At 51.2% G+C, this 25456-nt stretch overlaps 11 protein-coding genes across 11 annotated transcripts; 8 read left to right on the top strand and 3 right to left on the bottom strand.

Moving 5' to 3' along the window:
• Positions 1-1096: 1096 nt before the first annotated feature.
• XYL1 (NAD(P)H-dependent D-xylose reductase (XR)) lies at positions 1097-2644 on the top strand (the record flags this gene model as incomplete). Its single annotated transcript, XM_036772942.1, has 11 exons — positions 1097-1132; positions 1191-1204; positions 1259-1274; positions 1325-1348; positions 1426-1555; positions 1663-1700; positions 1751-1901; positions 1949-2027; positions 2080-2330; positions 2387-2559; positions 2597-2644. 11 exons carry the CDS (start codon positions 1097-1099, stop codon positions 2642-2644), a joined length of 960 nt encoding a protein of 319 aa, XP_036634415.1.
• Positions 2645-2864: 220 nt separating this feature from the next.
• On the top strand, positions 2865-5130 carry PC9H_003350 (uncharacterized protein; the record flags this gene model as incomplete). The annotated part of the gene is made up of 2 exons (XM_036772943.1): positions 2865-4877; positions 4933-5130. The coding sequence occupies 2 exons, from the start codon at positions 2865-2867 to the stop codon at positions 5128-5130; spliced, it is 2211 nt and encodes a 736-aa protein (XP_036634416.1).
• A 662-nt stretch (positions 5131-5792) lies between these two features.
• On the bottom strand, positions 5793-7010 carry PAN5 (2-dehydropantoate 2-reductase (Ketopantoate reductase) (KPA reductase) (KPR); the record flags this gene model as incomplete). Its single annotated transcript, XM_036772944.1, has 1 exon — positions 5793-7010. The coding sequence occupies one exon, from the start codon at positions 7008-7010 to the stop codon at positions 5793-5795; it is 1218 nt and encodes a 405-aa protein (XP_036634417.1).
• Positions 7011-7315: 305 nt separating this feature from the next.
• On the top strand, positions 7316-8614 carry PC9H_003352 (uncharacterized protein; the record flags this gene model as incomplete). The annotated part of the gene is made up of 5 exons (XM_036772945.1): positions 7316-7412; positions 7466-7616; positions 7669-7842; positions 7899-8430; positions 8489-8614. 5 exons carry the CDS (start codon positions 7316-7318, stop codon positions 8612-8614), a joined length of 1080 nt encoding a protein of 359 aa, XP_036634418.1.
• An 854-nt stretch (positions 8615-9468) lies between these two features.
• PC9H_003353 (uncharacterized protein) lies at positions 9469-11340 on the bottom strand (the record flags this gene model as incomplete). Its single annotated transcript, XM_036772946.1, has 8 exons — positions 9469-9631; positions 9706-9965; positions 10027-10170; positions 10230-10447; positions 10504-10786; positions 10847-10866; positions 10915-10968; positions 11019-11340. The coding sequence occupies 8 exons, from the start codon at positions 11338-11340 to the stop codon at positions 9469-9471; spliced, it is 1464 nt and encodes a 487-aa protein (XP_036634419.1).
• A 387-nt stretch (positions 11341-11727) lies between these two features.
• PC9H_003354 (uncharacterized protein) lies at positions 11728-13117 on the top strand (the record flags this gene model as incomplete). Its single annotated transcript, XM_036772947.1, has 7 exons — positions 11728-11811; positions 11862-11872; positions 11922-12153; positions 12213-12698; positions 12750-12811; positions 12867-12908; positions 12967-13117. The coding sequence occupies 7 exons, from the start codon at positions 11728-11730 to the stop codon at positions 13115-13117; spliced, it is 1068 nt and encodes a 355-aa protein (XP_036634420.1).
• Positions 13118-13980: 863 nt separating this feature from the next.
• Positions 13981-15951, top strand: PC9H_003355 (uncharacterized protein; the record flags this gene model as incomplete). The annotated part of the gene is made up of 7 exons (XM_036772948.1): positions 13981-14162; positions 14220-14360; positions 14419-14498; positions 14558-14883; positions 14937-15047; positions 15110-15303; positions 15357-15951. The coding sequence occupies 7 exons, from the start codon at positions 13981-13983 to the stop codon at positions 15949-15951; spliced, it is 1629 nt and encodes a 542-aa protein (XP_036634421.1).
• Positions 15952-16041: 90 nt separating this feature from the next.
• PC9H_003356 (uncharacterized protein) lies at positions 16042-18041 on the top strand (the record flags this gene model as incomplete). The annotated part of the gene is made up of 5 exons (XM_036772949.1): positions 16042-16638; positions 16689-16845; positions 16901-17586; positions 17640-17766; positions 17830-18041. The coding sequence occupies 5 exons, from the start codon at positions 16042-16044 to the stop codon at positions 18039-18041; spliced, it is 1779 nt and encodes a 592-aa protein (XP_036634422.1).
• A 144-nt stretch (positions 18042-18185) lies between these two features.
• On the bottom strand, positions 18186-20553 carry PC9H_003357 (uncharacterized protein; the record flags this gene model as incomplete). The annotated part of the gene is made up of 4 exons (XM_036772950.1): positions 18186-18232; positions 18299-19153; positions 19207-19500; positions 19554-20553. The coding sequence occupies 4 exons, from the start codon at positions 20551-20553 to the stop codon at positions 18186-18188; spliced, it is 2196 nt and encodes a 731-aa protein (XP_036634423.1).
• A 135-nt stretch (positions 20554-20688) lies between these two features.
• On the top strand, positions 20689-22747 carry RSC9 (Chromatin structure-remodeling complex protein rsc9; the record flags this gene model as incomplete). Its single annotated transcript, XM_036772951.1, has 3 exons — positions 20689-20833; positions 20884-21811; positions 21874-22747. 3 exons carry the CDS (start codon positions 20689-20691, stop codon positions 22745-22747), a joined length of 1947 nt encoding a protein of 648 aa, XP_036634424.1.
• A 96-nt stretch (positions 22748-22843) lies between these two features.
• PC9H_003359 (uncharacterized protein) lies at positions 22844-25410 on the top strand (the record flags this gene model as incomplete). Its single annotated transcript, XM_036772952.1, has 13 exons — positions 22844-23050; positions 23110-23301; positions 23363-23411; positions 23466-23578; positions 23635-23825; positions 23877-24011; positions 24065-24383; positions 24438-24556; positions 24605-24666; positions 24719-24828; positions 24885-24962; positions 25013-25284; positions 25341-25410. The coding sequence occupies 13 exons, from the start codon at positions 22844-22846 to the stop codon at positions 25408-25410; spliced, it is 1917 nt and encodes a 638-aa protein (XP_036634425.1).
• Positions 25411-25456: the final 46 nt, after the last annotated feature.

Consider the following 25456-nt stretch of genomic DNA (forward strand, 5'->3'; position numbering starts at 1 on the left):
TAGATTTAGCACATTCAAGACAATCCATGCAGGGCGAAAGCTCGGACGCACGCCGAACGGACAAAGCAACAGTGGCGACGGGAGGGGTTATCTCTTTTTGGTAATCACGAATTCGGACAACGCCGTTCAACCTAATTGCCCGCCTCTTCATCCTCTTCAACGCGGAGGGCCTTTGCAACCTCGCGTCTTTGTGCAAGTCGGGAGTCGAGGCACGCACGCCTCTGCTTGCTGGTGTTTACTGGCGGCCTGCAACGACGAGCATCCGTCACCCCTTTGACACTTCGATTTTTTTGCACCCCAGATCCCGCCGTCGCCAATACCCCATCTCGCTCGCGCGTTCCATTGTACTGGATTCGTCTGTCTTGTCCGAACCTGTTCACGAGGCTCGCAACCCATGTTTGAGGATAAAGCAACGTTAACTCGAATCGGCCCTTTGCGTGCCTTTGAAACCCAGCGGCCTCTCCCCATTATAGCTATCACATCTTATCACAACTCCCGCAAAGGTAGGATTACATTGTCGAGGGCAGCCATCCTGGAAGGGCCCTTTTTAATGAATTCATTTCAGATGTGTCTTTGACGTCAGGACTATATTGCTAAGATGAAATGCCACTCTCGCCACCAACTCGCCACGCAAAACTCAAAGTCAACTATTCGATGAGGGAAAGCCTTACCACCGCGCGTGAGTTTTCTATCTCCATCGTGCAGTGAAATCTGCGAGGTGAACAGTGATCCAACACTAACTGTTGTAGTATATACATAAAAAATCACTAAGTTCCATACCCAAGAATGATGCCATTTTCCTCGATGAAGAACCATTTACCCATTAATACCAAACATTCTCCGGGGCCCCCCTTTCCCAGACCTGCTTGCGAATGCGAAGTCCTTTTAAGGCCGCAAGATAGACCGAAATATCGCATAGATGAAGCAGCTGTCTTTCGTGGCAAGGTTACAGTCATCATGAGGTCAACGACGAGCCTATCGGGGAAGCCCCGGACCGATATGTGAGAGCAATAAATACTGAGGACTTGGTGGAGCCAGCTGGGTGGAAATTGATCCTTCACTTGACCCAGCAGCATCTCAGCACTAGTAGATCAAGATGGCTACCGTGGTTTTGAAGCGTACTGGAGACAAGGTGAGTAGATCCTAAAGACCCCTGGCATCTCCTAACTTACTCCTGATTCTCATGGTAGATGCCATTGGTCGGGTGAGTTGATGCTTACCACGATTCGATGATCCTGATTCTAAACGTATAACGAAGGTTTGGCCTTTGGAAAGTATGTGCTCTCTCGCTGCATCAGGATCAGGCACTGACCAATATGTACAGGTCACCAAGTCATCTTGCGCTGACGTACGTTCAACCCTTCAATGTATTTCTTTGTGTGCATGGGGGAACTCTAAATCTCGCCTGAATCTCGCCCTCCTTAGACCGTATACGAGGCCATCAGGGCTGGCTATCGCCTTCTTGATGGTGCTGGCGACTATGGAAATGAGAAAGAAGCTGGAGAAGGTCTCAGACGCGCTTTGGCAGACGGTCTTGTAAAACGCGAGGAGATATGTAAGTGTTTTGTTCTACTACTGCTACACCGGGGTGTTAACAAAATATCAGTCGTCACTTCGAAGGTTAGCCAAGCGGCTTGTTGATGTTCGTTGACACTGACGCAGCACCGAAGCTATGGAATACTTTTCACAAGCGAGAACATGTAAGGTCATTTATATCCTTGTATGAGACATTCTGCCTATAGTATAACAGGTAGCAGCATTGGCGCAGAAGCAGCTCGAGCTTTGGGGAATTGACTACTTCGATTTGTTCTTGGTCCACTTCCCTGTTGCTCTTCAATACGTTGACCCGAACCACCGCTACCCACCGGAATGGTGGGGAGATGACGGGAAAGTACACCTCCGTGAGTCTATACGTCTGCGTTATAAGACAAGTGCTTAATTTTCGTAGAAAACACCCCCATGCAAGAGACATGGGAGGCTATGGAAGCGCTCGTCGACAGTGGCAAGGCCAAGAACATTGGTGTCAGGTATGGTTCAACGGTATTTCTGTTGCTAAATCAGTGCTCAAAGGAACTGCAGCAATTGCCAGGGCTCTATTATTTTGGACATCCTGCGATATGCAAGAATCGAGCCTCAAGTCCTCCAGGTGGAATTGCACCCTTACCTCACCCAGGAGGCTTTGGTTAAGCTAGCGAAGACCTTGGGACTTGCCATCACTGCCTACTCGTCGTTTGGTCCCCAGGGCTATGTCGAACTCGGCATTGAGAAGGACGTTCCCAGTTTGTTGAGCGTTGAGTCTGTTGCCTCGATTGCGGCAGAGCACAAGAAGAGTGGGTGAAATGCCTAGGCTGGGGATGAAGTCAGCTTGACTCCTTGTGATTTACAGCTCCTGCCCAAGTTCTGCTGCGTTGGGCGACCCAGCGGGGCATTGCTGTTATCCCCAAGTCCAATTCCGCAGCACGGCTCGCCGAGAACTTGGACTGCAACTCGTTCAATTTGACTGAAGACCAGATCAAGAGCATCAGCACCTTGAACATTAACTTACGAGTAAGCTTTCTTGTCTTTCACCTGCTGTTGCCTCACTTTCGCCACGTAGTTAAACGACCCTTCTGAGATCGATCCGAGATTGGGTATCTTCGCGTAGATTGCGAGAACACGGCCAACGGTTATTATTCTAAATGTATATGTACGCGATCACAGCAATATGCAATATGTCTACGAGTCAGAGGCTGTCAAAGGCTTAGAATTGCCCCACCGCAGTCGAAGTGGTCCGTTCGCGTGAAGTCAAAGGCGCAGCCATGCGGAGTTTGAATTGAGGTCTATATGGTCGCTTAAGCAGAGCAGCCATCCAAGAACCAACTCCAATGATCACCACTTTCAAGCTCACGAAGCGAGACGGCCTCACTCGCAGAATTACATTTCCCTCTTGGCCGGACTGGCAAACGCTAGCCCAGAAGATTGAATCCCTCTACAACATCCCCTTCGACAACATTGGCGTATCGTATGTCGACAATGACGGCGACGAGGTCACCCTGAGCTCCCAAGAGGAGCTCGAGGATTACCGTTTCACCACCTATGAACCGGGTAAACTGGCCAAGTTCACCGTGCAGGACATCAGCGCGCAGCTTATGGAAGAGAAATCCCTTCCAGAGACCCCACGAGCCTCAGCTGCCAGGAACACCTTTGGTGCGGACGGGCTCGTGTATACAGTTGGGATTGAGGACGACTGGCAGCCGCTTGGCCCGAATATCTTCATTCCTAAAGGCCCTCTGATGTCCGGTTCCACCACACCACACGCGTACGTTGAAACTGTGGACGACAGTGAGCCGGCCGTTCCAGCTCCACCTAGTCAACATAAAGCCTCCAGCGCAAGCTCCTCGGTCAGTTCAAGCCAGTTCGGCACCGTCAAGTCCAGTGCAGACAAGGGCAAGAGCAGAGCAGACTCCCAGCCACCAGTGCCACCGAGATCAGAGGCACTCGGAAGCGATAGCGACGGAATGTCTTCCACCGTTTCGTTGCTTGCTGAAGACTCCCCGACTAAACAGCCCGTTCACGTTTACAACAGGGGGGGCTCTGCTTCCAACAAGTCCGGATTCCATGTACCGTCCAGCAGCTCTCGGGCTTCCACTTCTCGTGGAGACGTGACTCCGGTCCAGGCAGAGAGTACACCGAAAGTCCTTGCGCAGTCGCTCAACCTGGAACACAGACGCACACCAGATGCCACGCCGCCAACAGACCCTGCTCCTGATCCTCCCCTTCCATCTATCGAATCCCCATCCCTATCAAATGATGTTGCATTGCTGCTCAACAACTTGACGTCTGCGTTCTCGTCGCACCCGGAACTCGCTGAGAGCCTTCGTCAAATCGTTCAGAATGCATCCAATGGTGCGTATTGGGTTGCTCACCGCGAGGCGATCACCAACGCAGCCCAAGAACTCGTACGTTCGGCTGAAGCAACGGGTCGAGCTGCTGAAGAAGAAGCAGGTCGACGCGTAGCAGAAGCTGTTGGTGGTATCGTCAAGTCTCTGGCTGATGCAACCTCGGGTATCGCTCCTACCAACAGTGCCGATGCGTCGAACACTACACCTTCTGCTCGTCCAGCACACCCGTTAGAGTCTGGTTACGCGCCATGGCAGCGTTACAGGGGGGCACCCAGCTGGCAAGGGAGTTTACAGCCTTTCGGCTTCGCCTACTCTAGGCCGCGGTGGCCGGACATGGGAATGTTTGGCCCTCCTCCGCCCCACCATGGCCATGGTCATGGTCGCCCCTTCCCTCCCCCGCCTCCTCCCTCGGGCCCCTTTGGCGATCCTCACCCGCCCATGTCCCCAGGAGGTGGTCCTCCTTACCCACCTCCGGGCTGGCCGCTCGGCGGGCCCCCTGGCCCAACACCTTGGGACGTGGCCCACGATTTTGGTATCCACGATCGCGAAGACTCACGCGCGCATGTCGAGGCTGCGAAGAGCCTGTACAAGGCCGAGAAAGAGCGCTACAGACAAGAACGCGAGGTCCGCCGTAAAGAGAAGGAACGTTTGGCTTCTCTAAAGCATGGAAACACCGAGTCAATACCACCGCTTTCTTTCTATTACGAGTATGCTAATCGTCTCCACAGGCTTCCTGGTGCTAGCACTAACAAAGTCGAAGAGGAACCAAAGCCCGCTCCACCACCGCCCAAGCCTCAGACACCTCCCATCGTTCAGACCGTCAGCAATGCTCATGGCGGGTTCCCCGAATTTGAAATGTACAACGTTCCGAAGAGGCACAACACACATCTTGGACACAGTCATCGCCGTGGAGCCTCCTCTGTATCGCGACCCGGTCCAAGTGCTGAAAACACCAGAGAGCGAGCCCTCGCTCATATGACCAAAAGACTTGCTGATGTACGTTTATCTGAATCTCTGAGTTCGGGATGTTGCTGACCATGCATCATTGTAGATGGGCTTCACTGAGAGCGCTTATCCCTCCCTTCCAGCGAAGATTCGAGCAAACATGCCAGAAATTGGTCCCGTTACTAAAGAAAAGGAAGATGACATCGTAACGACCCTCTTGGAAGACATGCTCGCCATGTCGCCCAAACCACCCAAGGGCCCCGGATCGCCCTCGGGCTCGACTCCTGGTGGATGGCGCTTTTGATTAATGTAATGTACTGATAGCGTTCTTGCCTCTTGGATCTTTTCTTTTACTAGGTAGGTTTAGTAGTAGTAACTCCAAGGTTTGTTGTAGTGTAATTTTGTAGTTTGTACAAGATGTATGTAAGTATACGAAGTACTACTTTCTTGTGTTTAATTTTTCGCGAGATCAGTTGGGCGTTGGTCAATCACTTGTGCGAGGAACAATGAACTAGACGTCGAGGAGGTGCAAAGCTTTCATTCAAGTACATATACAGCGTAAATACTCGAATGTCTGTCCCCAAACTACGAATGCAACCTAAAGTTCCAACGAGGGAAAATGCACTCAACTCTTATAGAGACGTGAAGCAACAAGATCTCCAGAAATCTGCTGCCATCAAAACGACGACAAGCAGGGGAGACGACACGCTGCGTTATTCTTCCATGACCGTAACAGACCCCTCGAGGAAATGATCCATGAAGAGGGCAGGAGGGGCCTTGACTGGGTACATGGATCGGCGCGTAGGCAAGAAAGATCAGACTCAAACTCGGGCGTCGCAGGTAATTTGGAAGTTATGGTATTGGACGATGGTGGAGGTGAAACAGCACGCTTGTAAAATCGGAAAATTTATAGTGTAGACGCCGATATAAATTCGCACGCTCAGTGCTGCAATGCATTAACTTAAACTAAGGTAATATTTGGTCTATTGGTATAGCACTCCGCATTTTAATGAGGTTCATTAACATGATATTAGCGGGCATCTCGACTCTATGCTTCCCGCCCAGGCCAACCAAGTACCCGTTCAAAAACTCGATTTCTGTCCGTCTTCCTCGCCGAACGTCATGCAGCATGGAAGAGATATTCCCCTTGGTCACCTCGGCGACGCGAAGGCACTCGGCCTGTAGCGCAGAACGCGTCAAGCCGCGAGGGAAGGTACCGACAGAGATGTTCTGCGTATCAGCGCCTTGCGAGGCTTGCTTGCTTAGGTAGTCCTCCGCCTCGGCACGCAACTGAGCGGTGTACGCGTCGGTTGCTTCTTGGCAGACGCGTTGCATGATGCGCAGAGAAGCCTCCGTTTTGAAAAGATCGCCGTTCCGGCAGTTCATCAGCGCGGTGAGGGGGTTGATCACTGCGTTGACGGCGAGTTTGCGGCGCATGGCGACCTGAATATCGGCCATGGGTTTCCAACTCGTGTTGAGGGATTTGAGCATTAGCAAGGCCGCGACGGTGTTACGAAGGGTGCGATAGTGGGGGAATGCGGGGTCTTCCTGAGCTTGGATGATGTCGTGGGGGTGAGGCTTGTTGCCATTCGCGAACCCGGCTTCGTAGTCGCGGCCATTGATATCGGGGACAATGCCAAAGTCGATAGCGCCTACACCGGTGTGGACTACTTTCTGCATGCTCTTGAAGAACGCACCGTGGGTGTTGGAGGCCAGGACAAAATGGGGCCGCAGCCGGGCGTTGAGAAATATCTCCGAAGCTAGCTTCTCGTATACACCCATGCCGTTCTGCAGAAGGACAATGGTCGAATCGCGTGAGATGCGAGGCAGGAGCCTCCGAATAGCTGGCACTGTCTGGTGGGCTTTGGTGGTGACGATAAGTGATTCTATGAATTCATCCGACTCGTATAAGCTGGACGACGGTGATTCCGTGGATTTTGGGTCCTCATTCTGGGTTTGAGCCTGTATATATGGTTGTTCGAAGACTTCATGGCGGAAGCCTACCGCCGTAGATACGTGGCCATCGCGTTCAACGGACACTGAGCCACCAGAAGAGATGGACTCCCTGCTCTGGCGAAGGTTTTTGTGGATGAGACTAACGGCATGGTTGGGCGGAAGAGCTCGGCGCAAATGGTACGCTATCAAAGAGCCGATTGGCCCTATTCCGAGTATGTGAAAATGCATGGGCTACCGCTCCATCGACTGTGGGGGAAAGGGAAATGTTAGATTCGTGCAGGTGGAAGCAGGGAAATATTATACTGCACTGTGGTCACGATCGTCGGTGTTGAGTCTTGTAGTTGCTAAGCGCCCGATGCCTTTGGTTCCGTACCATCACCATGACCGTATTCATCGATGCATCAGGTCTCACGACGCCAGCATAGCTCTACAGCCGTACAGCCTCAGTATTATCTTCGAGATAATGTCTACAGTATTTAAAGGTCAAAGGGCTTCCCCAGCAAAGGCCACCAGCTTGCAGTCACCCCACCATCATGGTCGCCAACGACTGCACCGTCGCATTCACTAGCAACCCAGACATCAGCGGCGTCGGGGTTCGCATCAGTTTCTATCTGCAAACCTTTCTTTTGGGTTCGGGTCTCCACTAGTACTCCATTGCAGTCTGATCTGACCACTCCATGCAGTTATCCTCGTCGATCGCTCTTGGGAAGATGCACCAAGTGCGCTGTACACCCTCATCGCCACTAGTGGAGGCCTGCAGGTTGCTGCTCTGGTTCAGGCCAAGGTCGGCAAGTTGTCCCTGCTCCAGGCGTTGCAGGTATCAAACCTTGTCTGGTGGGCCTGCAAAAATTCGCATTGCGTGCCGCCTATTAACTCTTCTGCCAAGGCTGGCGAACTTTGGCACCTTTGTAGCTCTTGCTAGCTACTCGCGGCAGAAGGCCAAGAGCAACAAACGCGATCCCGACGCAGCAAAGAGACGGGGGAAATTCCTGGATTACCACGTCAAATATGTTGCGATGTTGCAAACATTGATGTCCATGGCCCTAACTCTCTACATGTGGTACGTACATCCCCACGATGTTGGCTCAACCTTCTCATCGATCATCAAACATATAGGCTTACGGCGAAGACATTCGGCCCAGACGCACAATGCTCTGGCCTCCTGCGATATGTGTTCTTCGTCATCCGAGCTCCCGCCCTCGGTTCTGGCCGGTTGGCGGGGATCACAATATCTGTCCTCCTCGCAGCAGTCTATATCTGCGTTACTGCCCATGAACTTCATTCGTCGTATCTGAAACGAAACCAAAGAAGACAGCGAGGGAATAGTCCGGCAGTCCGAAACTCTACTACGGCTTCCGTTGTATACCACCTACCCACCGTCGCCCGCCCGACACATTTACGAGCTGCTTTCAACTCATCGACTGACCGACTCCCTCAAGACACTCGTACCAGTAGCCCGGAGTCCATCAAGCGAGCCACACGCCGCCGTTCCAAGAAGCGCCGCTGGTCTTCAGACCTTGATCCCATGTTTGTTGGTATCATGATCTTCTATGCGACGGTGTTAGTGTATTCCGTCGTCTCAACCGAGTTGATGGTGGCCTTCAACCCATCGGACGACGATGTTATCAAGGAATGGGGATTCGGACAGGTAAATGCCGCGTTCTGCTAAGATCCATTGTCCCCCATCTGACATTGTCTATTGCCAGATCCTTGCGATCATTGTCGTTATCCCTTCAGCCATCTCTGTTGCCAACGCTCTGGCCGAGCATGGCTTCAGGCGACTATCCAAGCCAAAGCGAGCTTGTGGACCCGAGGCTCAAGTCACGACCTAAATATGACGAACTCAGATATTCCGTTTCGTGGACTTTAAGTACAATGATAATTGATAATGCCTGTAGCACTAGTACTCGTATGCATCTACGACGTGTAGGCCCTCCTCCCACGATACTGAAGGTCGTGCGTCGTATCACATATTGCGTCCATCTGGTGGGCGCATACGAACGAGGGCAGGACTGGCATGGCTAATTCTGTCCAAACGAACGTCTCTCGATTAGATCGCGGTATCATTGAATAGAGGACGAAGACATCAAATTGTTTGCCTCAGCGGGCGGGCGGGCGCCCAGTGCGCGACCAACTGATAGCGATAGTCTCCTTAATAAGCATCTACTCTTGCCTCCTACTGTCATGAACCGCCCTCGTGGTCGTGAACTCCCTGATTCTCTTCTGCTTAGATGTATATATAGTCACACTGCCCATGAACTTGATCATCGTATCCAGAACGAAGCTGTTGGAGGGGTAGCACGGCTTCCGTTGCATCCCCTGCCCGTCGCCGTCGGTCTAGCATGCTTGCGCGTGACTTTCAGCTCTTTAGCTCGAAGGCCATCCCAAGGTGTTCGTATCAGCCATCCTGAGTACATCAAGCAGCACGGGAGACGCCGCCGTTCGAGGTGATCCCCTAGGGGTTCATAGAGAAGTACAATGTCAGTTTGAAGCTTGTAATAATGCATCTACGACGTATACATACGCTAAGAGTATGTACACCGCCTATTATATAAAGTTCGTGCATCGCACTACGTTTTGCGTCCATGGTCCATGTGATGAGCACATATAGCTCAGGAAGTCCCTTGAAAATCCTTGAATGAATGAATGAGAAGTAGATCGAGGCACATGCATGCGTGAGGCAGAATTAATGATCATCCGAATCTGGCCTGCCCCACTTGAACATCCTCGTCGCGCCATCTCGCCATGACTGGACCCTTCGGAGCGCGAGGATTGACATGGTCGATGTGTCCGTTCCGACGAACCCCATCCCCCCCGATTGAATCACGGCGTCAATGAGCAGAGGGTACCTTTACGTTTGCGGATGACATCGAACCGTTAGCCTCATGCGAAAGTGGGGTCGATATTCGAAATTGTCACTTACCAGGTCCCATACAGCTCGGCAGTCCTCGAATGGTTGACCTGCAGCCAACCTTGCTCCGTCACCTGATCCCACCACGTTGTATTCCTTTCGTCGCTTGTCATAATAACATGGCGGACATCGATGCCCTTGCGCGTTTTTAGTTCGTCCTTGACCTCCTGCACACGGCGAGCTATGACCGAGATTGGAGCAAAGCACTCCTCGACCGGGCGATCGCCGCAATATACCGCAAAGTCGCCATGTCGTACATGAATAGATATAAACTAGGAGATGAAGTGTAATGTTAAGCAACACCGGAGAAGGTAAAGAGACATAGGTACGTACAGGTGGCGTTGGCTCGTCCTCGTCCGTTACACCGATAGTGGCCCGAACATAGTCATCGGCCAGGCCTTGCAGTGCAGTGGTCCACCTCATGTGTTGCCCTACATATCGCCATGCAGGGCCGTAATCCTTGTCCCATTCGAAAGCCTAGGTCAAGATCAGTAAACGATCCACTACGCCATCGCAAACGAGGCAACGCCACCAACCTCATTAGCACAAACATAGTACAAATAGTCGAAGCACAACATCTGCTCGTCGGGGGGAAGCGACACATGGTGTTCGGGGGACTCTAGTGGTGGGACAAGATTCTTGGCTCGGGTTTCAGGGAACGCGAGGCTGGCGAGACTCCAGAAGGTGCTGCTTTTGTCGTGCTCGTAGTTGGGGATCCGCTTTGTCCAGTCGGGTGTTTTGGTGTAGGAGATGTCTGCGAATGGATGGTCAGCAACTGGATTGGGGAAACGGGTGTGTTGGGAGACGGACCGAGTTTGAGGTGAGTAGGCACTGAACTACCGCGTGGGCGGTGCTCATAATACTGGACAGATTCCCAGAGGTTCCAGCAGCCAATATCGTCGACAGTCTCGCTTGAGGTGTCTTTGACTTCGCGCCATTCAAGGACTGGTCGGCCGAGGAGTTTGCGCAGTCGCGGCACGTCGAATACTTCGCCAAAAGGTATAGGTGGTACAGCTCCGCCGATATGAGACGGTGTAAACATAGGAATGACAGGTATACGGTCGGTTATTAGGGCAAGGTAGATGAGGTTTCCCTAGTAGATTATTTGATGTTAAGTTCGGCTGGTATACATAGATGGAGGATAACTGCGCACATAGGTCATTACATCGTTGGCTACGGGATGTCAGCGCGTGGTAAGGCAGGACGCAGATGAGGACTCACTCCAGCCTGCTGATGGCCACGATGTTATATACTGAAGTTCCGGTCGTAAGTTGTCTAGCGGGAGTCAATGGCTGTATTTGGGAGGGCGGTGGGCGACTGCGTACCTCTGAAACTTGCCGTGGGAGGCCCTTTCAGAGATAATAAAGGGTCCAGTAGATTCACTTCGAGTATCGGTGAAGAATTCGAAGGAGGTATTATGAGCGGAGGCGGGACGTCCTCCGGGGTGATGGAGAGACCCGGCGCATGTCGCGTCGTCCAAAGGAAAAACAAGAAACCAGCCAATGCTACCAGTACCAAGGATATGCAGGCCACGAAGTAGCGTCTTGTTCTTGATGGTGACAGACGGCTGGGTCGCCACTCGGGAAGAGACTTGTCACCCGAGTCATAGTCCGAGCCGCCTAGCAGAGGTTCTTCTGAAGTGGACATGGGGGAGGGGGAGGGGGGACTCGTCGTCGGTCCCTGTTGCAGCAGTCGCCACTCTGGAGAAATATTTGTGTCCTTGTCTTCCCCATTTCCAGGCTCGCGTAGGTATTTACATTGAACGGCTATTCAATCGATCCTAGATCCCTAGGGTTGGAATTCCCTTTCCTGGAATTATCAGAAACAAGGGACAAACAAGGGACAAATAACACCTTTTAGTTTGACGGGATCTGGGGACCGTGATCTTCCCAGACATGTCCATGCCATGTTGCCTGGGGGTTCAGTCTCGGCTCAGCTCACGGAATGCACCTTGAGGCAGCCCGGCGGACGGATCGTCCTGTATAAATACCATACCGGCACAAATTTGTCCAGAGATTTGTACCAACCGCGATTATGCCAGGCCACTCGACAAACAACGATGCGACAGTTCTCCAGGTCGCGGGGGTGGTCAGTTTCTATATGTGTGCAGCGTTGGTGGTAAGTAGCGTATTCTGCGTGGCTTGCAAAGGTATTGACATGGATTGTAGATGGTGTTTGTGTAAGCGCAATCGTACGCGTCCTAGAGACTCGTGCTGACATCGATGCAGGAACAAGGCCGTGCTGAATAGCTCGCCAGACATCCCCCTGATGTTACTTCTCATTCAGCTCATCATCGCAGTCGTTCTCTTGCACGCATCAGCCTTGGTATCGAAGCGGATTGAAATCCCTAAACTAGAGCTCGATGTCGCTAAGAAACTGTTCCCTGTCGTTGCAGTGAACATTATCGGTTTGGTGTTCAACACCCTCTGTCTGCGCGACGTAGAGGCATCCTTCTTCCAGGTCCGCTGAGCCGTTCATCTGGGAACCTTGAGTTTAACTACTGAAATGACGTATTATAGATTGCCAGAGGCCTTAATCTTCCTCTCACAATATTGGTGTCAAGTATCGTTACGAGGAGCGTGCCCTCTCAGAAGGTCGTCCTTGCTGCAATCCTTGTCACATTCGGATTCTTGTGCGGCGTCACACCCTCATCGTCTCTTCCAACTAAAGCCACTCCTTCACTTGTGTCGCTCATTTATGGTGTCCTATCTTCACTTTTCATTGCATTCCATGCCGTCCTCATCAAGAGTTCCCTACCCTACTGCAACAACTCCGCTATTCAGCTTGCCTACTGGACCAACCTGGGCTCCGCTATCATGATTCTCCCATTCGTGCTCTTCCGCGGCGAGCCTGCGATTTTGCAATCACTAACGGCAACCGCGGATTGGAATAGCAATGTCTTCCTATGGGGAACTCTTGTCACGGGCTTCTTTGGTTTCCTGCTCTGTATCGCCGGTTTGCTCAGCATCAAAGTCACCAGCCCGATCACACACATGTTCTCTAGCGTAAGTGGTACCATTCGGCGCGCCGCTCTATCCAATTATGCCGTTCCATAGGCAGCAAGATCGGTATTACAGACTCTCCTTGGGGTCTGGATTTTCAGCGACATACTCACAGTGTAGGTGATAGCGAGCTTCCATCTTCATTTATTCTGATGGAATTGTTTGTCACAGCAACCGAGGCGTATCTATCATGATCATTCTAGCGGGGACGCTGTAAGTCATGCTGTTTTATATCCATCATTATCATTCATAACAAACGCCCAACGATTAGGTTCTTCACTTGGATTAAACACGTCGAGACAGCCGCAAAGGCTCCACGACGTCCCGCAGACATTGAATCCGGCGCTTCGGCATCAAAGACGGAATCAGAAGTCGAGACGGTCGTGTGGCAAGCTCCCGAGAAGCTTGAAGAAGATAAATAATTTCCCATCGTTTTTTGTTACACATAGAATCGGGCTTTGGATTGGACACTCTAGCACCTCACGCGGACATTCCTCATACGCGCTTGTACCTCTTACTCAACTTTCCCTCTTTTCGTTGGCTTCCCGTTGCTTCCCGCTTAATATCCGAGTGCACTCATGGGTCTCGCCTTTCTAATCAGGGAACGCATCGAACCAAACCGCCACCGCGCTGACAATCCTGACGTTGAGTGATATAACTTTGCGGCCAGGTACCGTCGGAACTACCTCATACGCATGGTTCTTAAAATATTATTGTTGGGCCACCGAGGCCCAGGGTGCATGTTAACGTTTGTTGTCCTATTTTTGCGACGCCTAGAATTTTCATTGGTGCAGTGGTAATGGTTCCACTTGGTCCTTGTTTTACGCATGCCCCTTTTGTTTTATCATCGATCTATCGCAGTCGACGCGACATTCGAGGAACAGTGTTACGGAACGACACTCGAGGTTGTGTTTCGGATGTGGAACTCAGCTCACGTTAACAGGTGACCGGCACTGACAGGTTTACATACCTCCCATTATACATCGAATCTCAAATTCAACATGCCGGGTGTCACTCTTGATCGCGGCGTCAGTGGTGGTACATAATCCTTTCAAGTCCTGATTCGGGGGCCGTTGATCTTATTGGACTGGCATTCAGATTCTTCAGGAACAACGTGGATCAAAGCATATCAAGCATGATCAGAATCTCGGGCTGACGGACAAGGCTGCCCTGCTCACGGTCGCACACTGCCGTACGCTTGTCTCAAGATCGAGTACTTGGTGCTGTAAAATGCCGAGACTCAAAAGGAACTCGCCCCGCGTTCAGCTGCGACATATCCACTGCAATGTCCAATGCTACTGGCTCTCTCCTTACCCCTCCGTTGGCTTCCGATGAACAGTTCAATCAGCCGAACACACCCATCGACATATCCGGAAAGACGGCGCCGAAGCCCCTGCTCGCGAGGCCTCTAAGTGACAGCGAGTCGTCGTATTTCCTCCCGTCTCGCGAGAATGGCGTGAACGACATGTACGTCGTCCCGAGTTCCTAGCGGCGATTACATCACTAATTACCTCGGACGAGCAGGTACCTCCATATTGGCTTCCGTGCGCCGAAAGGGCTGGCACGGCGTGAACGCGCAGCTCTTGTATGGACTATCCTTCGTATGAGGCATCCCCTCCTCATGTCGAATGTGGAAATGCGCGATTACGACAATATACAATTTGTGTACGTCGATACGGAAGACATGTGGTCCCTGACCCGCGACTTACGCTTGCCTGCTTAGGCTCACGCCTCCCGCTTCGGTAGCACATGCCTTGGAAGATGCCAGGAACAACTTCGATGCAAGCTCTCGTAGCAAAGACGGTGTGTAACTTGCGCCACTTATTCAATGCCTCGCTGTATCACTAACGGGCCGCAATTAGACCTGATTGACTCCTTCTTGAATGGCCCGAGGACACTGTCCAATCAACGACTGTCATATCTGTATTTCTCAGTACCTGACGATGCTGGCACTTCCCTCCCCAGTCCCCCTCTTACACCGGATCCAGGCTCAGCCAAACAACTAATCGAGTCTTACGTGACCTGTGACTGGATCGTATGCGCGACACACTTCCTCGGCGATGGGATGGCCCTACATCAGTTCGCCAACGACTACTTTAGCCTTTTTGGAAGCAGCAAGTCCGATGATGAACTTGAAGCGATCATGCAGGACGAATGGGCCATGCGATGGGAGAAGATCCCGGAGGAGGTATTTCCCCCAGTGTCGTACTTTGATTGGTGGCTGACGTTCTGTGGGATTAGTGCCCTGTAATTCCCTCGTCGATGGAGGCTAGATTTCCACCTGTCGTCGGCGGGAGGTTCCGACGTGCTGTTGAACAGATCGACTTCGCGAGGAATCAGGAAAAGTCGATTGTAAGGTTTATTCATATCTATTGTATGTCGTGCTCAGCTAACTGGAAGCCCTTGTGTGTTAGGGAGGACATGCGTTCCCTAGAGCCTCTGGCAAACCGCGACATACGATCGTGCCTACAGTACCATTCGATGCAACTGAGACGACGAGAATGCTCAAGCTTTGTAAGGCTCGAGGCGTTTCCATTTCCAGCGTTATGTTCGCTATTTGCAACATTGCTTGGATTCGACTAAACAAAGGGAATCCGGAGCTGCCCATGTAAGCATCAAGTCAATTAATCATAACCGCGCCGACTTAACTTCGTTTATCAGGATGATGTACTCTGCTCTCAACATGAGACCCTATCTTATCGCAAACAAGTCGTTGTACGAATCCTATTGGTTCCTTGCCGTCGGATACTTCAACGTGACGCTACCTGGGTTCTTACCTTCATCGAATGTCGACAAGACGTTCTGGCATCGGGCGCGTTCAGCCAAAGATCAAAGCTCCCAGGCAGCCAAAAGCCGCATGGTTGTGTCTCGAAGCAGACTAATGTCCATTGAACGTGGTCAGCGAGCCAGAGGTTGGGCGAAGGAAGACGACGCAAAGGCAAATGGGACATGGCAAGCACCGCCTCCATCAAACAAACCGAAATCCTCGAAACCACCATCGATCGCAACCTTAGGACTATCGCTCCTTGGCAATCTAGATGGGATGTATAAACATAGCACATACCCGGACATCCAGCTGTATTCGCTTACGACGGGATCTCGCCAGCGGCCTGGTGGAATGCTGCTGTTCGCGTACACCTTTGCTGGGAAGTTGTGGGTTAGTCTCGGGTACGACGAGAATGGGTTCGAGGAGGAGACTATTCAGACGTTCTGGGACAATGTTCTTTCTGGGATACGGGAATTCCTTCTAGTGTAACAGCACTTGAGCCGATCGTGGACATTTGTGATAGGCGCCCTGTAGATTAGATCAAATTCAACCAGCGCTTGCCACAGTTGCTTTAGAATCATGACTGTCATACTGCCCTACGACATCTACGTCCAAATTCTGTCGCACCTCCCGCCTACAAGGCGAGCTCACGACGACGCCAGCGTCAAGGCACTTGTATCCTGCCTGCAGACGAACTCTGTCCTACGGCAGGCAGCTTCCTCGTCTATAATATGGGAAGCACATTATCGGAAGCGCTATACACACCTGCCAATTCCAATCCCAGCGGATATCCATGACTGGAAAACTCGATACTTCGAGAGACGACGGATTGACAAGAGGACTTTGCAATGCCTGGACAGTGTTGTCTGTGAACGCACCAACTGGGAGAGTTTCTGGAATACGGAAGGACCATTCAATTTCGAGTGTTGGGATGTCTTGGAACTGGAGGTGGAGTACAACGTGCCCGAGAAATGCTTGGCTGTTATCAAGGACCCTGTACGCGATGGCAAGCCTCGCTCGCTCACTCGGGGCTACTGGGCGCAGAATTTACTCCGCACAATTGCACGGTTTCATGCTCTCGGAGTTTGGGAGCGGCTTGTAGCTTCTCCGACTTCGGTCTCATTCACGGAGAGCCACAATACCCTCTCGGTATTCTTTGGGGTCTCGCCATATACAGTGAGCTAACCCCCTTCGTGACTCAGTGTTTATCATTGAACGAGTCGCAGCTTGCCGCCCATTTAGATGCATTAGGGACGAAATACCTTAACTTTGTCAAATCTCAGGGTATTCCAATTCCATCAACACCGTCACCTGAGTTTCTAAAGGAGAAGTGCGAATGTATATGTCGGTTCATGCGTGACGAAGGGTTTGGACCCGCGGAAGGTAGCATTACGTCCGTATCAACGCCGAACCCTCCATAGCTAATCAGTCGATTTAGGTGGTGCTTTCACTCTGACCATGAATAGTTTCCCTCATGCCTACTTGACCACTCACAAGCGGACGATCCCCATTTCACTCGTCCACATCTTCGTATCCCTTGCCAGCAGAATAGGTATCACAGCGTTCCCGGTGAACTTCCCCGGAAGAGTTCTCGCTCACATCCCCCTCTCCGATGGTGATGGCTTCTACGTCGATGTATTCAACTCCCACTCGAAAGCAATCCTATCAAACGATCTATCCGAGTTTCAAGGCGTTCAGACCTGGAATTTAGCGGGCCTTACGGCCCATGGACTAGACATGCTCGTGAGAGCTGGCCGGAATATCTATCACTCCTCACAAAGCGCACGAGAGTATACCGTCGATATCCAATATGCCGTGGATACCGCGTCTTGCGTTGCCCTTGCAATGACAGGTGAACCCGGTTTAGTGCGTTTCCTCATGCAGGAAGCCTCTCTTGTATCCCCACTGGACAGTTACGTCGTACTTCCCGCTCTGGCCAAGATATTGCACCCCGATGGAACTCGACAGATGCTGACCTCTGCGTACCAACAAGGTCAGGATGAGTATCTCCAAGGCCGAGCCCGAAGGCGTTCTCGATTAGAGCATCCGCAGGTCAAATACTTCGTCGGCATGTTCTTCGTCCACGCCAAGTACCAATACCACGGTTGTATCATTGGGTGGGAGGTATGTGTATACGGTGCTGTATGAGGCCGTGTATCTGATCCTTGCAACGACAGCCCACCTGCACGATGTCCAAACAGTGGAGAGACCGAAACGGGATAGATAACTTGTCACGGGGAACACACCAACCCTTCTACTCATCGCTCTCTATCACCGCGAACAGTCAAGGCGTACTTCAGACATGTAAGTCGAACACCCTGTCGTCAACGCCTATGCACATCTTGATCTACTTGCTCTTGTACTCAGTCGTCGCCGAAGAGAACATTCAACCCATAGCACTGACTTCACCGGACTTTGTTTTGCAGTGTATTAAGTTTCAAAAGGACTTCGGGGCGTATTTTGAGGGCATCGACCCGCATCCGAATAGATGGCGCATGTTGCTGAGCTCTCAGCTGCGCCAAATGTATCCACAGGATGATGTGTTCGGTGCTTCTTGGGTAGAAATTATGAACACATGAGGCGCGTAGGGTATTTCCATAGACATCTTTACCATACTTTCAATTCCGGATGCAATTGACCTCTTTCAGCCAACACCGCCATTTGTGCGTTTGTACAGCGTGATGGATACAAGTGAACATTGTCAGGAAGACGAGTAGTGGGAGTTAAGTCCAGTCCAAAGTCTCGCCTTCTTCCACCTCTGAACCCATAACTATCGTATAACGGGTGGGGAGTAGTTACGTTAGTAGAAGTAGGCACGGTCGATTTTGACGCTTACATGGTGGTCTACTGGCTGGACACGCTGGCGCACTGGCTGGCGCGCCGATATACGTTTGTCGTGGATAGCTTGGAGGCTGCGGGACGTACAGTTGTTGTTGATAGTGACGATCTTCCCTCATACTCGGCATATGGGGATGAGGGTATGGCATCGCCCATAGCCTCGAGGCTGCATCGCCGTACGGGTCTCCTCTGCGTGCATGCGGGAAAGGGGGCCTATAATCCGGCGGACTGACGTGGTAGTATGGGACTATAGGTGAAGGGTACATCGAGACCGGATCCGTAGGGTACATGGGCATCGGCGTCAGCCTCGGGAGCCCTGCGTCAACGGACCTAATTCGAGCCTGACTATCTCCACCAAGTCGCCCTGCATTCATTGCAGAACGAGACTTGTATGTAGATGGCTTCGGTCGAGAAGGCCCAGCTGCGCTAGGCATCGGCTTAGCTTGCGAGACATCCTTTGCGTTCGAAGGTGCGGTTTGACTGTCATCCTCATCGTCGCTCTGCATGCCCATGCGGTGCGAACCAGCAGTCAACTTCCGTCGCTTCCGTCGCTTGGAAGCTTTGGTTGAACTGCTGGATGGTTCTGGGTTGAGTTCACCTGGCTCTAGCTCGGCGTCAGCTGCTTTGCGCTTGCCCTTTGGCCCATTGACGGTAGGATTTGTTGACGAGGTGGGGATTTGAAACCCGGAGTTGACGTCTTCGTCATTGAATGCTTGCCATACAGCTGCAATCTTGGCGTCTGCCTTGCTTGCATAAACGCTATCCGCTACATACGTTTTGAACTGAAGCTTCTGCCCTCCCGCTTTGGCGTCATAGGTGGCCAACATGGGCAGTTTCAACGTACATCCTACAGCTATATGTGTTCCGGTTATATATACAATGCATCCCCACGAGAGACTAACTTACCGTCGTTGTCCACGCGATATTCATATGCCTGGACAGGTTCGTGGAGTAAGTTTGAGGCTTTGACACACATTGAGGATATCGTTGAAAGAACTCGCTCTGTTACAGCTTTGCGCATTGTCGGTGTAACCTGACGCTCGATTTCTTCCGCAACCGAGCGAATGTACGAACCGAGGCCTTGAGAAAAAGCCAAAAGACAAACGGCCGACTTAGCGTCATTGCGTTTGTGAAAGATTGGGTCCACCAGATAGGACCTGGTATGTTTCGGTCGACAGACACGAAGGAGGCATCCGTGGACTATGAAACGGAACAATGTCATAGATAATTGAGATATATGGCAATGTGCTTACGATTGTGGGAATAATCACTATTCCAAATGTATTGTGCACTGAAACGGGCGCCTCGACATGACTGAAGAGCATTATTGACATATGCTACAGGAGCACGCGGTAGCTCAGCAACAGTCGTGGCATGGGGATCTGGGAAGTCGGGAAATGGCTTAGGTAGAGCATCAAAGAAGGTATGCAAGGTCATGTGGTCGTTTGAACTTGATGGAGCTGGAGGCATACTGGCCAAATGCGGTTCTTGGGAGGCTCCGCTACTCGCAGACCGGATGAACTCCAGCACACCACTGTCGACAGCTTCGCGGGCGCATGTGGCTTGGGCCTCCGAATAGGAAAGAAAAGTTACATCGGTAGAATAAACTTCCAGTAGATGAGGGGAAAGTTGGACGCGTAACGCAGCACCGTATTTAGCCGCTCCTGAGCCCCGATTCTGTTGGTCGACGACCATGAACTGAGTCCATTGGGGAGTGACCTGTTCGTTGTGCCATTGCTTGCAAAGAGATTCGATTTTCTCGACGTTGTTGATGGTCTCAGCGCCGTCATTCACAAGGGCAGGTGTATCGCACGAGCGTCGTGAACTCGAGTTACAACCGAAGGAAGTAATGAACTCGATGGCACCTAGCCGCAAGGCGACGTTCGCCGCGCCGGTTCGAGCATCCTGTTTGCGTGAATGAACGAACTCCGTCTGGTATGAACGAGCTTGGCCATCAGGACGACTAATTGTCAAGATGCACTTCCAGTGAACGCCAGTCGTGTCATTCTTCTCTAGAAGTTCGTAGTTTATGAGATTTGGTAGGCTGAACGCACGGCTACAGGCTTGTGCCAGGCGGGTGATAGGGGAGATGCCATGTGGATGACTGCCTTCGAACTTCTTCCCCTGGGTTGACTTTCGCAGGTCTGAGAGGCAGTCGTTGGGTAAATTGTTAAGATACGCGTCCACTGTTAGAGCTCCAATAGAACAAAGATTTTGGGAAACCAGAGAGAAGGGATGCTGCGGCGCGTCCATCGTGGTGAGCGTTGAGAGCAAGGAGCTTTGGAGCTCGTGATCTTGAGGAAGATTAGATTACTTGACCCCGTGACCCCGTGGCACTGATTTACGCGTAGGAGCAAAGCTCGAGCTTGAAGCGCGATTACCATCACCATGAGCATCAATCCTCAAATGTTGACCCCTCGGGTCGCTCAGGTGCAGCAGGCATACTACAGGCCAGCTCAGCAGCAGCAGCAGCAACAACCGCAACCACAACCACAACTGCGCACAACCTCTACAGTCATTGACGATTATGAACGTATGTTCTTCGCAATCTCATCCAAATAAGTTGTTTACGTTTTTACTTAGGCTGGTACATGGAACCAACGCACTCTAACAGAATGCTTCTGGCTGCAAAGTCCGGTATAGACGAAGAAATCAACTGGGCTCTGGATCGCATATCAAGGCTCACTACCAACGAGTACTTTACAGTGAAAGGAATCCCGAGTCTCTTGGAGGCACTCTACGAATGGCCAGAGTGGTATGCTGAGGAGGGATACAAAGCCACTAATGATACCCCCTCGTTATTTGCGCCGAACCCACAAGCGGCCAATAAAAGACGGCACGCAATCGAGTGCTTGCACATTCTCAAGTCTGTTGGTCTCAACGAAGCTCATGCGCAGGAACTTTTGTGGACCGTCCCGACACTTCCGTTGGTAACCAAACTCCTGGAAAATCTGGATCCCACGTTGGATGCGCATGTAGAATTCGTTCTTTACGCGCTGGACCTACTACAAATCATCGGTCCAAGTGTAGTTCTTCGACCCCAGTCATCCCCAAACCCAATACCTCGGCTGAACGCTATTCTAGCACGATCCTCGGACCGCTCTTTGATCATGGGGTGTTTTTCTGCACTTTCGATATTACTATCCAATCCAGCGAATGCCTCCAACTTGTCGGACTCCGCGCCAGCCATCGACGCGGCAATTCGTTATCTTCCACTCTTTCGGGAGGATATTGGACTTGTGGATGAATGTCTAAATTTTCTATACGCGCACCTCTCCAACGTGGCAATGTCAACTGCTTTTTTGCTGCGTCCGGAGATCTCAGGAGTGTTGAAAATCTTTGTCAACATACTTCTCGCTGACCAAGTCGAACTTGATACATTAACGCATGATGTTTCCGGCGTCGTACACACTACGCCTTCAACAACCGTAGTCACTAAAGACCACGAACTTACCAAAGAAGAACTGGATGCTCTTCTGGAAATGCCAGAGCCGCAGAGATGTTACGAGTGGTTAGTAGTTCATCCCTCATGATTCGATTAGACCTGTTTTAATACTTCTGCTGACTGTGTAGGATGAAGACCATGTTCGTCGCCAAACAAGATGGAGAGCTTACTCAAGTGGAGTTTTGGAATCTCTACAAAGATATTTTCATGCAGTTTCAAGATCGGTTCCCCCTCCTTGTAGCGTCCGAGGTTATTAAGAATGTCAACTTGATCTTTCCTCAAGGCCAGGCGATGGTACTCCCGGGCAACCCTGCAAGATTTGTCGTTCGAGGTGTAGACCGGAGGAAGGACATTGTCGTCGCAGAAAAATTCAAATGTCGATGGGACCGCTCGATATGCGGTACGCCCGCGTTTAAATCAGCAAGGGAGCTATACGACCACCTACTCGAGCATCTGAAGTCCCAGGATATTTCCCCATGTAAATGGTCGAAATGCACTCAAAAACCATTGGCCGCCGCAGCCCTCCGAGTACATTGTCTCACCCACATCGCAAGTTCCCAACCAGCGCCACAGGATCCCTCACAGAGCGACATTATCACTTTACCATCAGCAACTTCACAGTACCCTATACCCAATCCGACGACGCGGCCGCTCCCACCTGCGAGGGATGCTGTCATCACCTACAAAGCCCCGCGTGTCGATCCCTCGTCTACGGCCTTGACTTCTCTCCTATGCATCCGCAGTCTGTTCCGTGCGTCATTCGCGTACGAGGAGGCTGCCCCACGGCACGATGCAGACCATTTTGGCTTCCCTGGCATCGTCGACGAGAATGACGACGAGGTTACGGTGTCGGTAGCTGGGGATCGTGAAAGGGAGGCTGCGAGAAGGGGGAGGAAAGCCTTTGTTGGTGTCTGTAATCTCATGAAGGAGGTCCAACTTCGTGACGAAACTCTGATGGCGTGGATTACTGAGATGATAGATACCAGTCTACCCTTTCCATGACCGTGGTCCTATTTCATCACCTCTTCGATATAGGGTAAATAATTGTAGGCGCTCACACCTCTGTACCTTATTGTCACATCTCACGCGCCGACACCGATGAACGGTGGGCGGTCATTATCATTGACCCCGAAGTTCAGAGCCATCTACAACAAACTATTACAAGGATCGAAGCCTTCGCAGATCAGCCCAAATGACTCCGAGGACGCGTTCTTCTCCCACCTTTTCTCTCTGGACGTTGATCGAGCGTTCCTTCTCCAGAAGTTAAATGAACCTTCTAAGTCAGCGTACCTCGGCTACTTGAAAGTACGTCAAAACTACCGTCAGTATGGACCAGTGCAGTGGGTTGACCATATCTTGTAAAGCCTCTCCTGAACACCATATTCCTACAATGTGTGAAGCAGTTTAACGCCGCTCAGAAGGAGGACGTGCGTCGGGCGCATTGTCTGGAGACTTTGCAAATTAGCTTGAGGTGTATGTTCAATAAGAATATGTCTGGCTGGGAAGTCATGGAGGTCATGGCCGGCGGTGTTGGCCAAAGTGACGAGTACTTTATGGTTAGTCTCCTACCCAGATACTTCGTAATAGACGTGGTGTTGAATGTCTTTATATTGTCAGAATTTCGTCGTGTTTATCGAGGAGACCATAGTGGATACCCTTATTCCTGGTGAGTGTTGCGTACATTGTAATTGGTCGTAGAAGTGCTGCTTAACGTGTTCAGCAAGAGTTAGGCATCAAGCGTTACAGGTTGCTCTCATCTATATGTGCGGCATCGGGCAGCTGAGTCCTGGAGCGTACTTTCTGAGGCGTAATTTATTTCCATCTATTGCGACAGTCAGTCCAATTTCGTTGGCTTTCATACATCTCGACGGTTAACCTATCACCGGTAGTTCATCAAGACACCCGATACCGAGCAGTTCACGTTCGAAGCATCGCTATTGCTTGCTCTGCTCGCCAACTACCATAAGTCTGACGCTGCGAAACTCAACCCGTATCTGCAGCGTATACGGCAAGTCGATGACAAGGATCTCATTCGGCAGATATGTTGGGCATCAGATTATGCACTCCAAGCTGCAATTAAGTAAGTGTCTTAACGGCATCTACCGTTTAGACATGCTGATAGCTGTCTCAGAGCTTACCAGGAGGTCTCTGATGACTCGCCTCCTACGTTCACATCCACTCTAGCGTCTATGGTAATATCCATGCGACCAGATAGAGCACTAGCATCGAAGCCTCTGGACCCTCCGCGGGAATTATTCAAGTCGCTGTAAGTGCTGAACCCCACTGGTAATAGCGTTATCTAAGCGCGTTAATACATAGGCCCATAGAGGCGACTGCGGTGTTACTCCTGCTGTTTGAGTTCACAAGGACAAATTCAACGTTCAATTCAGTCCTAATAGACTATCTATCGCCAGATCTGGAGAAGCCGGGTACATCAAAACCTATCCATGGACGCCTACCATTAACCATACTCACACTCTCTTCATATCTCATCACCCATGCTTCATCAACCGCTTCACCCCGTGCCGCCGCGTACGCCAATCTGTGTCTCAATGTACTGCTGGCATTTGTGGAGAACGGTGCCCTTTTGAGGGCGCTCACTCCCCCTGTTCCGCAGACTATTCGACTTTGTCGACAGGTGAGTGTTACCGGCCACGAATATGATTTTGGATGGGTAATTGATAAAAGCCAGAGGCAACCACTTTTACCGATAATCAATGCGCCTTTTTCGCCATTGTGTTCGATACTGGACTGCTGTGTTCTTTGGCTGCGCCATAACTTGCATAAACGATTAGACACGGCATCTTATTTGTAGGTTGCCTCTCATGGGATGAATAATTTTGCTGACTCTGTGTCTAGACTTACTGTTCAGATTTGTTACAGGGTCCTATGGGATTTACAGAATGGGCAGACCCGATTAGGTTTGTATTTACCCCCCTCACCTGCACCACCTTGCTAACTCATGTCCTTCAGAATATCATTGGGGCGAGCTATGGCGAGCCCTGTGCGGATTGCTCGAATTCCTAGTGGCAAAGCAAGATAGCTTAGCTACTACGGGAGGCGTCGAGCAATTGTCAAAAGAAGTGAGTAAATAGAGCTGTCGTCGTGGATCCATCAAATCAACTGAGCCCTCGCGAAGACCATCTTGTGCATCTATCTGTCACTTTATCGAGCAGATCATTTTCTGCCGACGCCTCGCTTAATACACGAATTCATAGTAAGCTGATGCACCTACTTGGGATACGCATACTAATCCACTTCCCTTAGTATGAACTAGTCAGATCGTTAGAATGCTTTCGAAAGCTCGCTATTCTCCAGGAAACGCTCGCAGTACCACAATCGCCAGGAAGAAGAGGCTCGAACTCCTTCGAACTACCCATAGACAGACTCGGTCGAATTATCGCTACTCTGCAATACTACGAAGAGAAGATCCAAACAGCAGATGCACGGTCTGCCAAGGCAGCGCTGCGCGTTTTAGCAGGCGAAGTGAATCGCGACGGGGTACACGGAACACCTGAGCAGGAGATCAGCGAACCATCGTATGTCTGGATCCCATTCAATGAATCCGTGATAACGCGCTGAATCTAGGCTACAGGAAGCAACTGGACGATGTCCTGACGTTTGCTCGATATGCATGCGCTGATGGGCTATCGTTGATGCCATAAAAGGAGATTTCAGGGTGAAATCGTGGGAAGGCGGGGTGCCGTTGCT

Source organism: Pleurotus ostreatus (genome assembly GCF_014466165.1).
Source record: "Pleurotus ostreatus strain PC9 chromosome Unknown scaffold_2, whole genome shotgun sequence".
NCBI lineage: Eukaryota > Fungi > Basidiomycota > Agaricomycetes > Agaricales > Pleurotaceae > Pleurotus > Pleurotus ostreatus.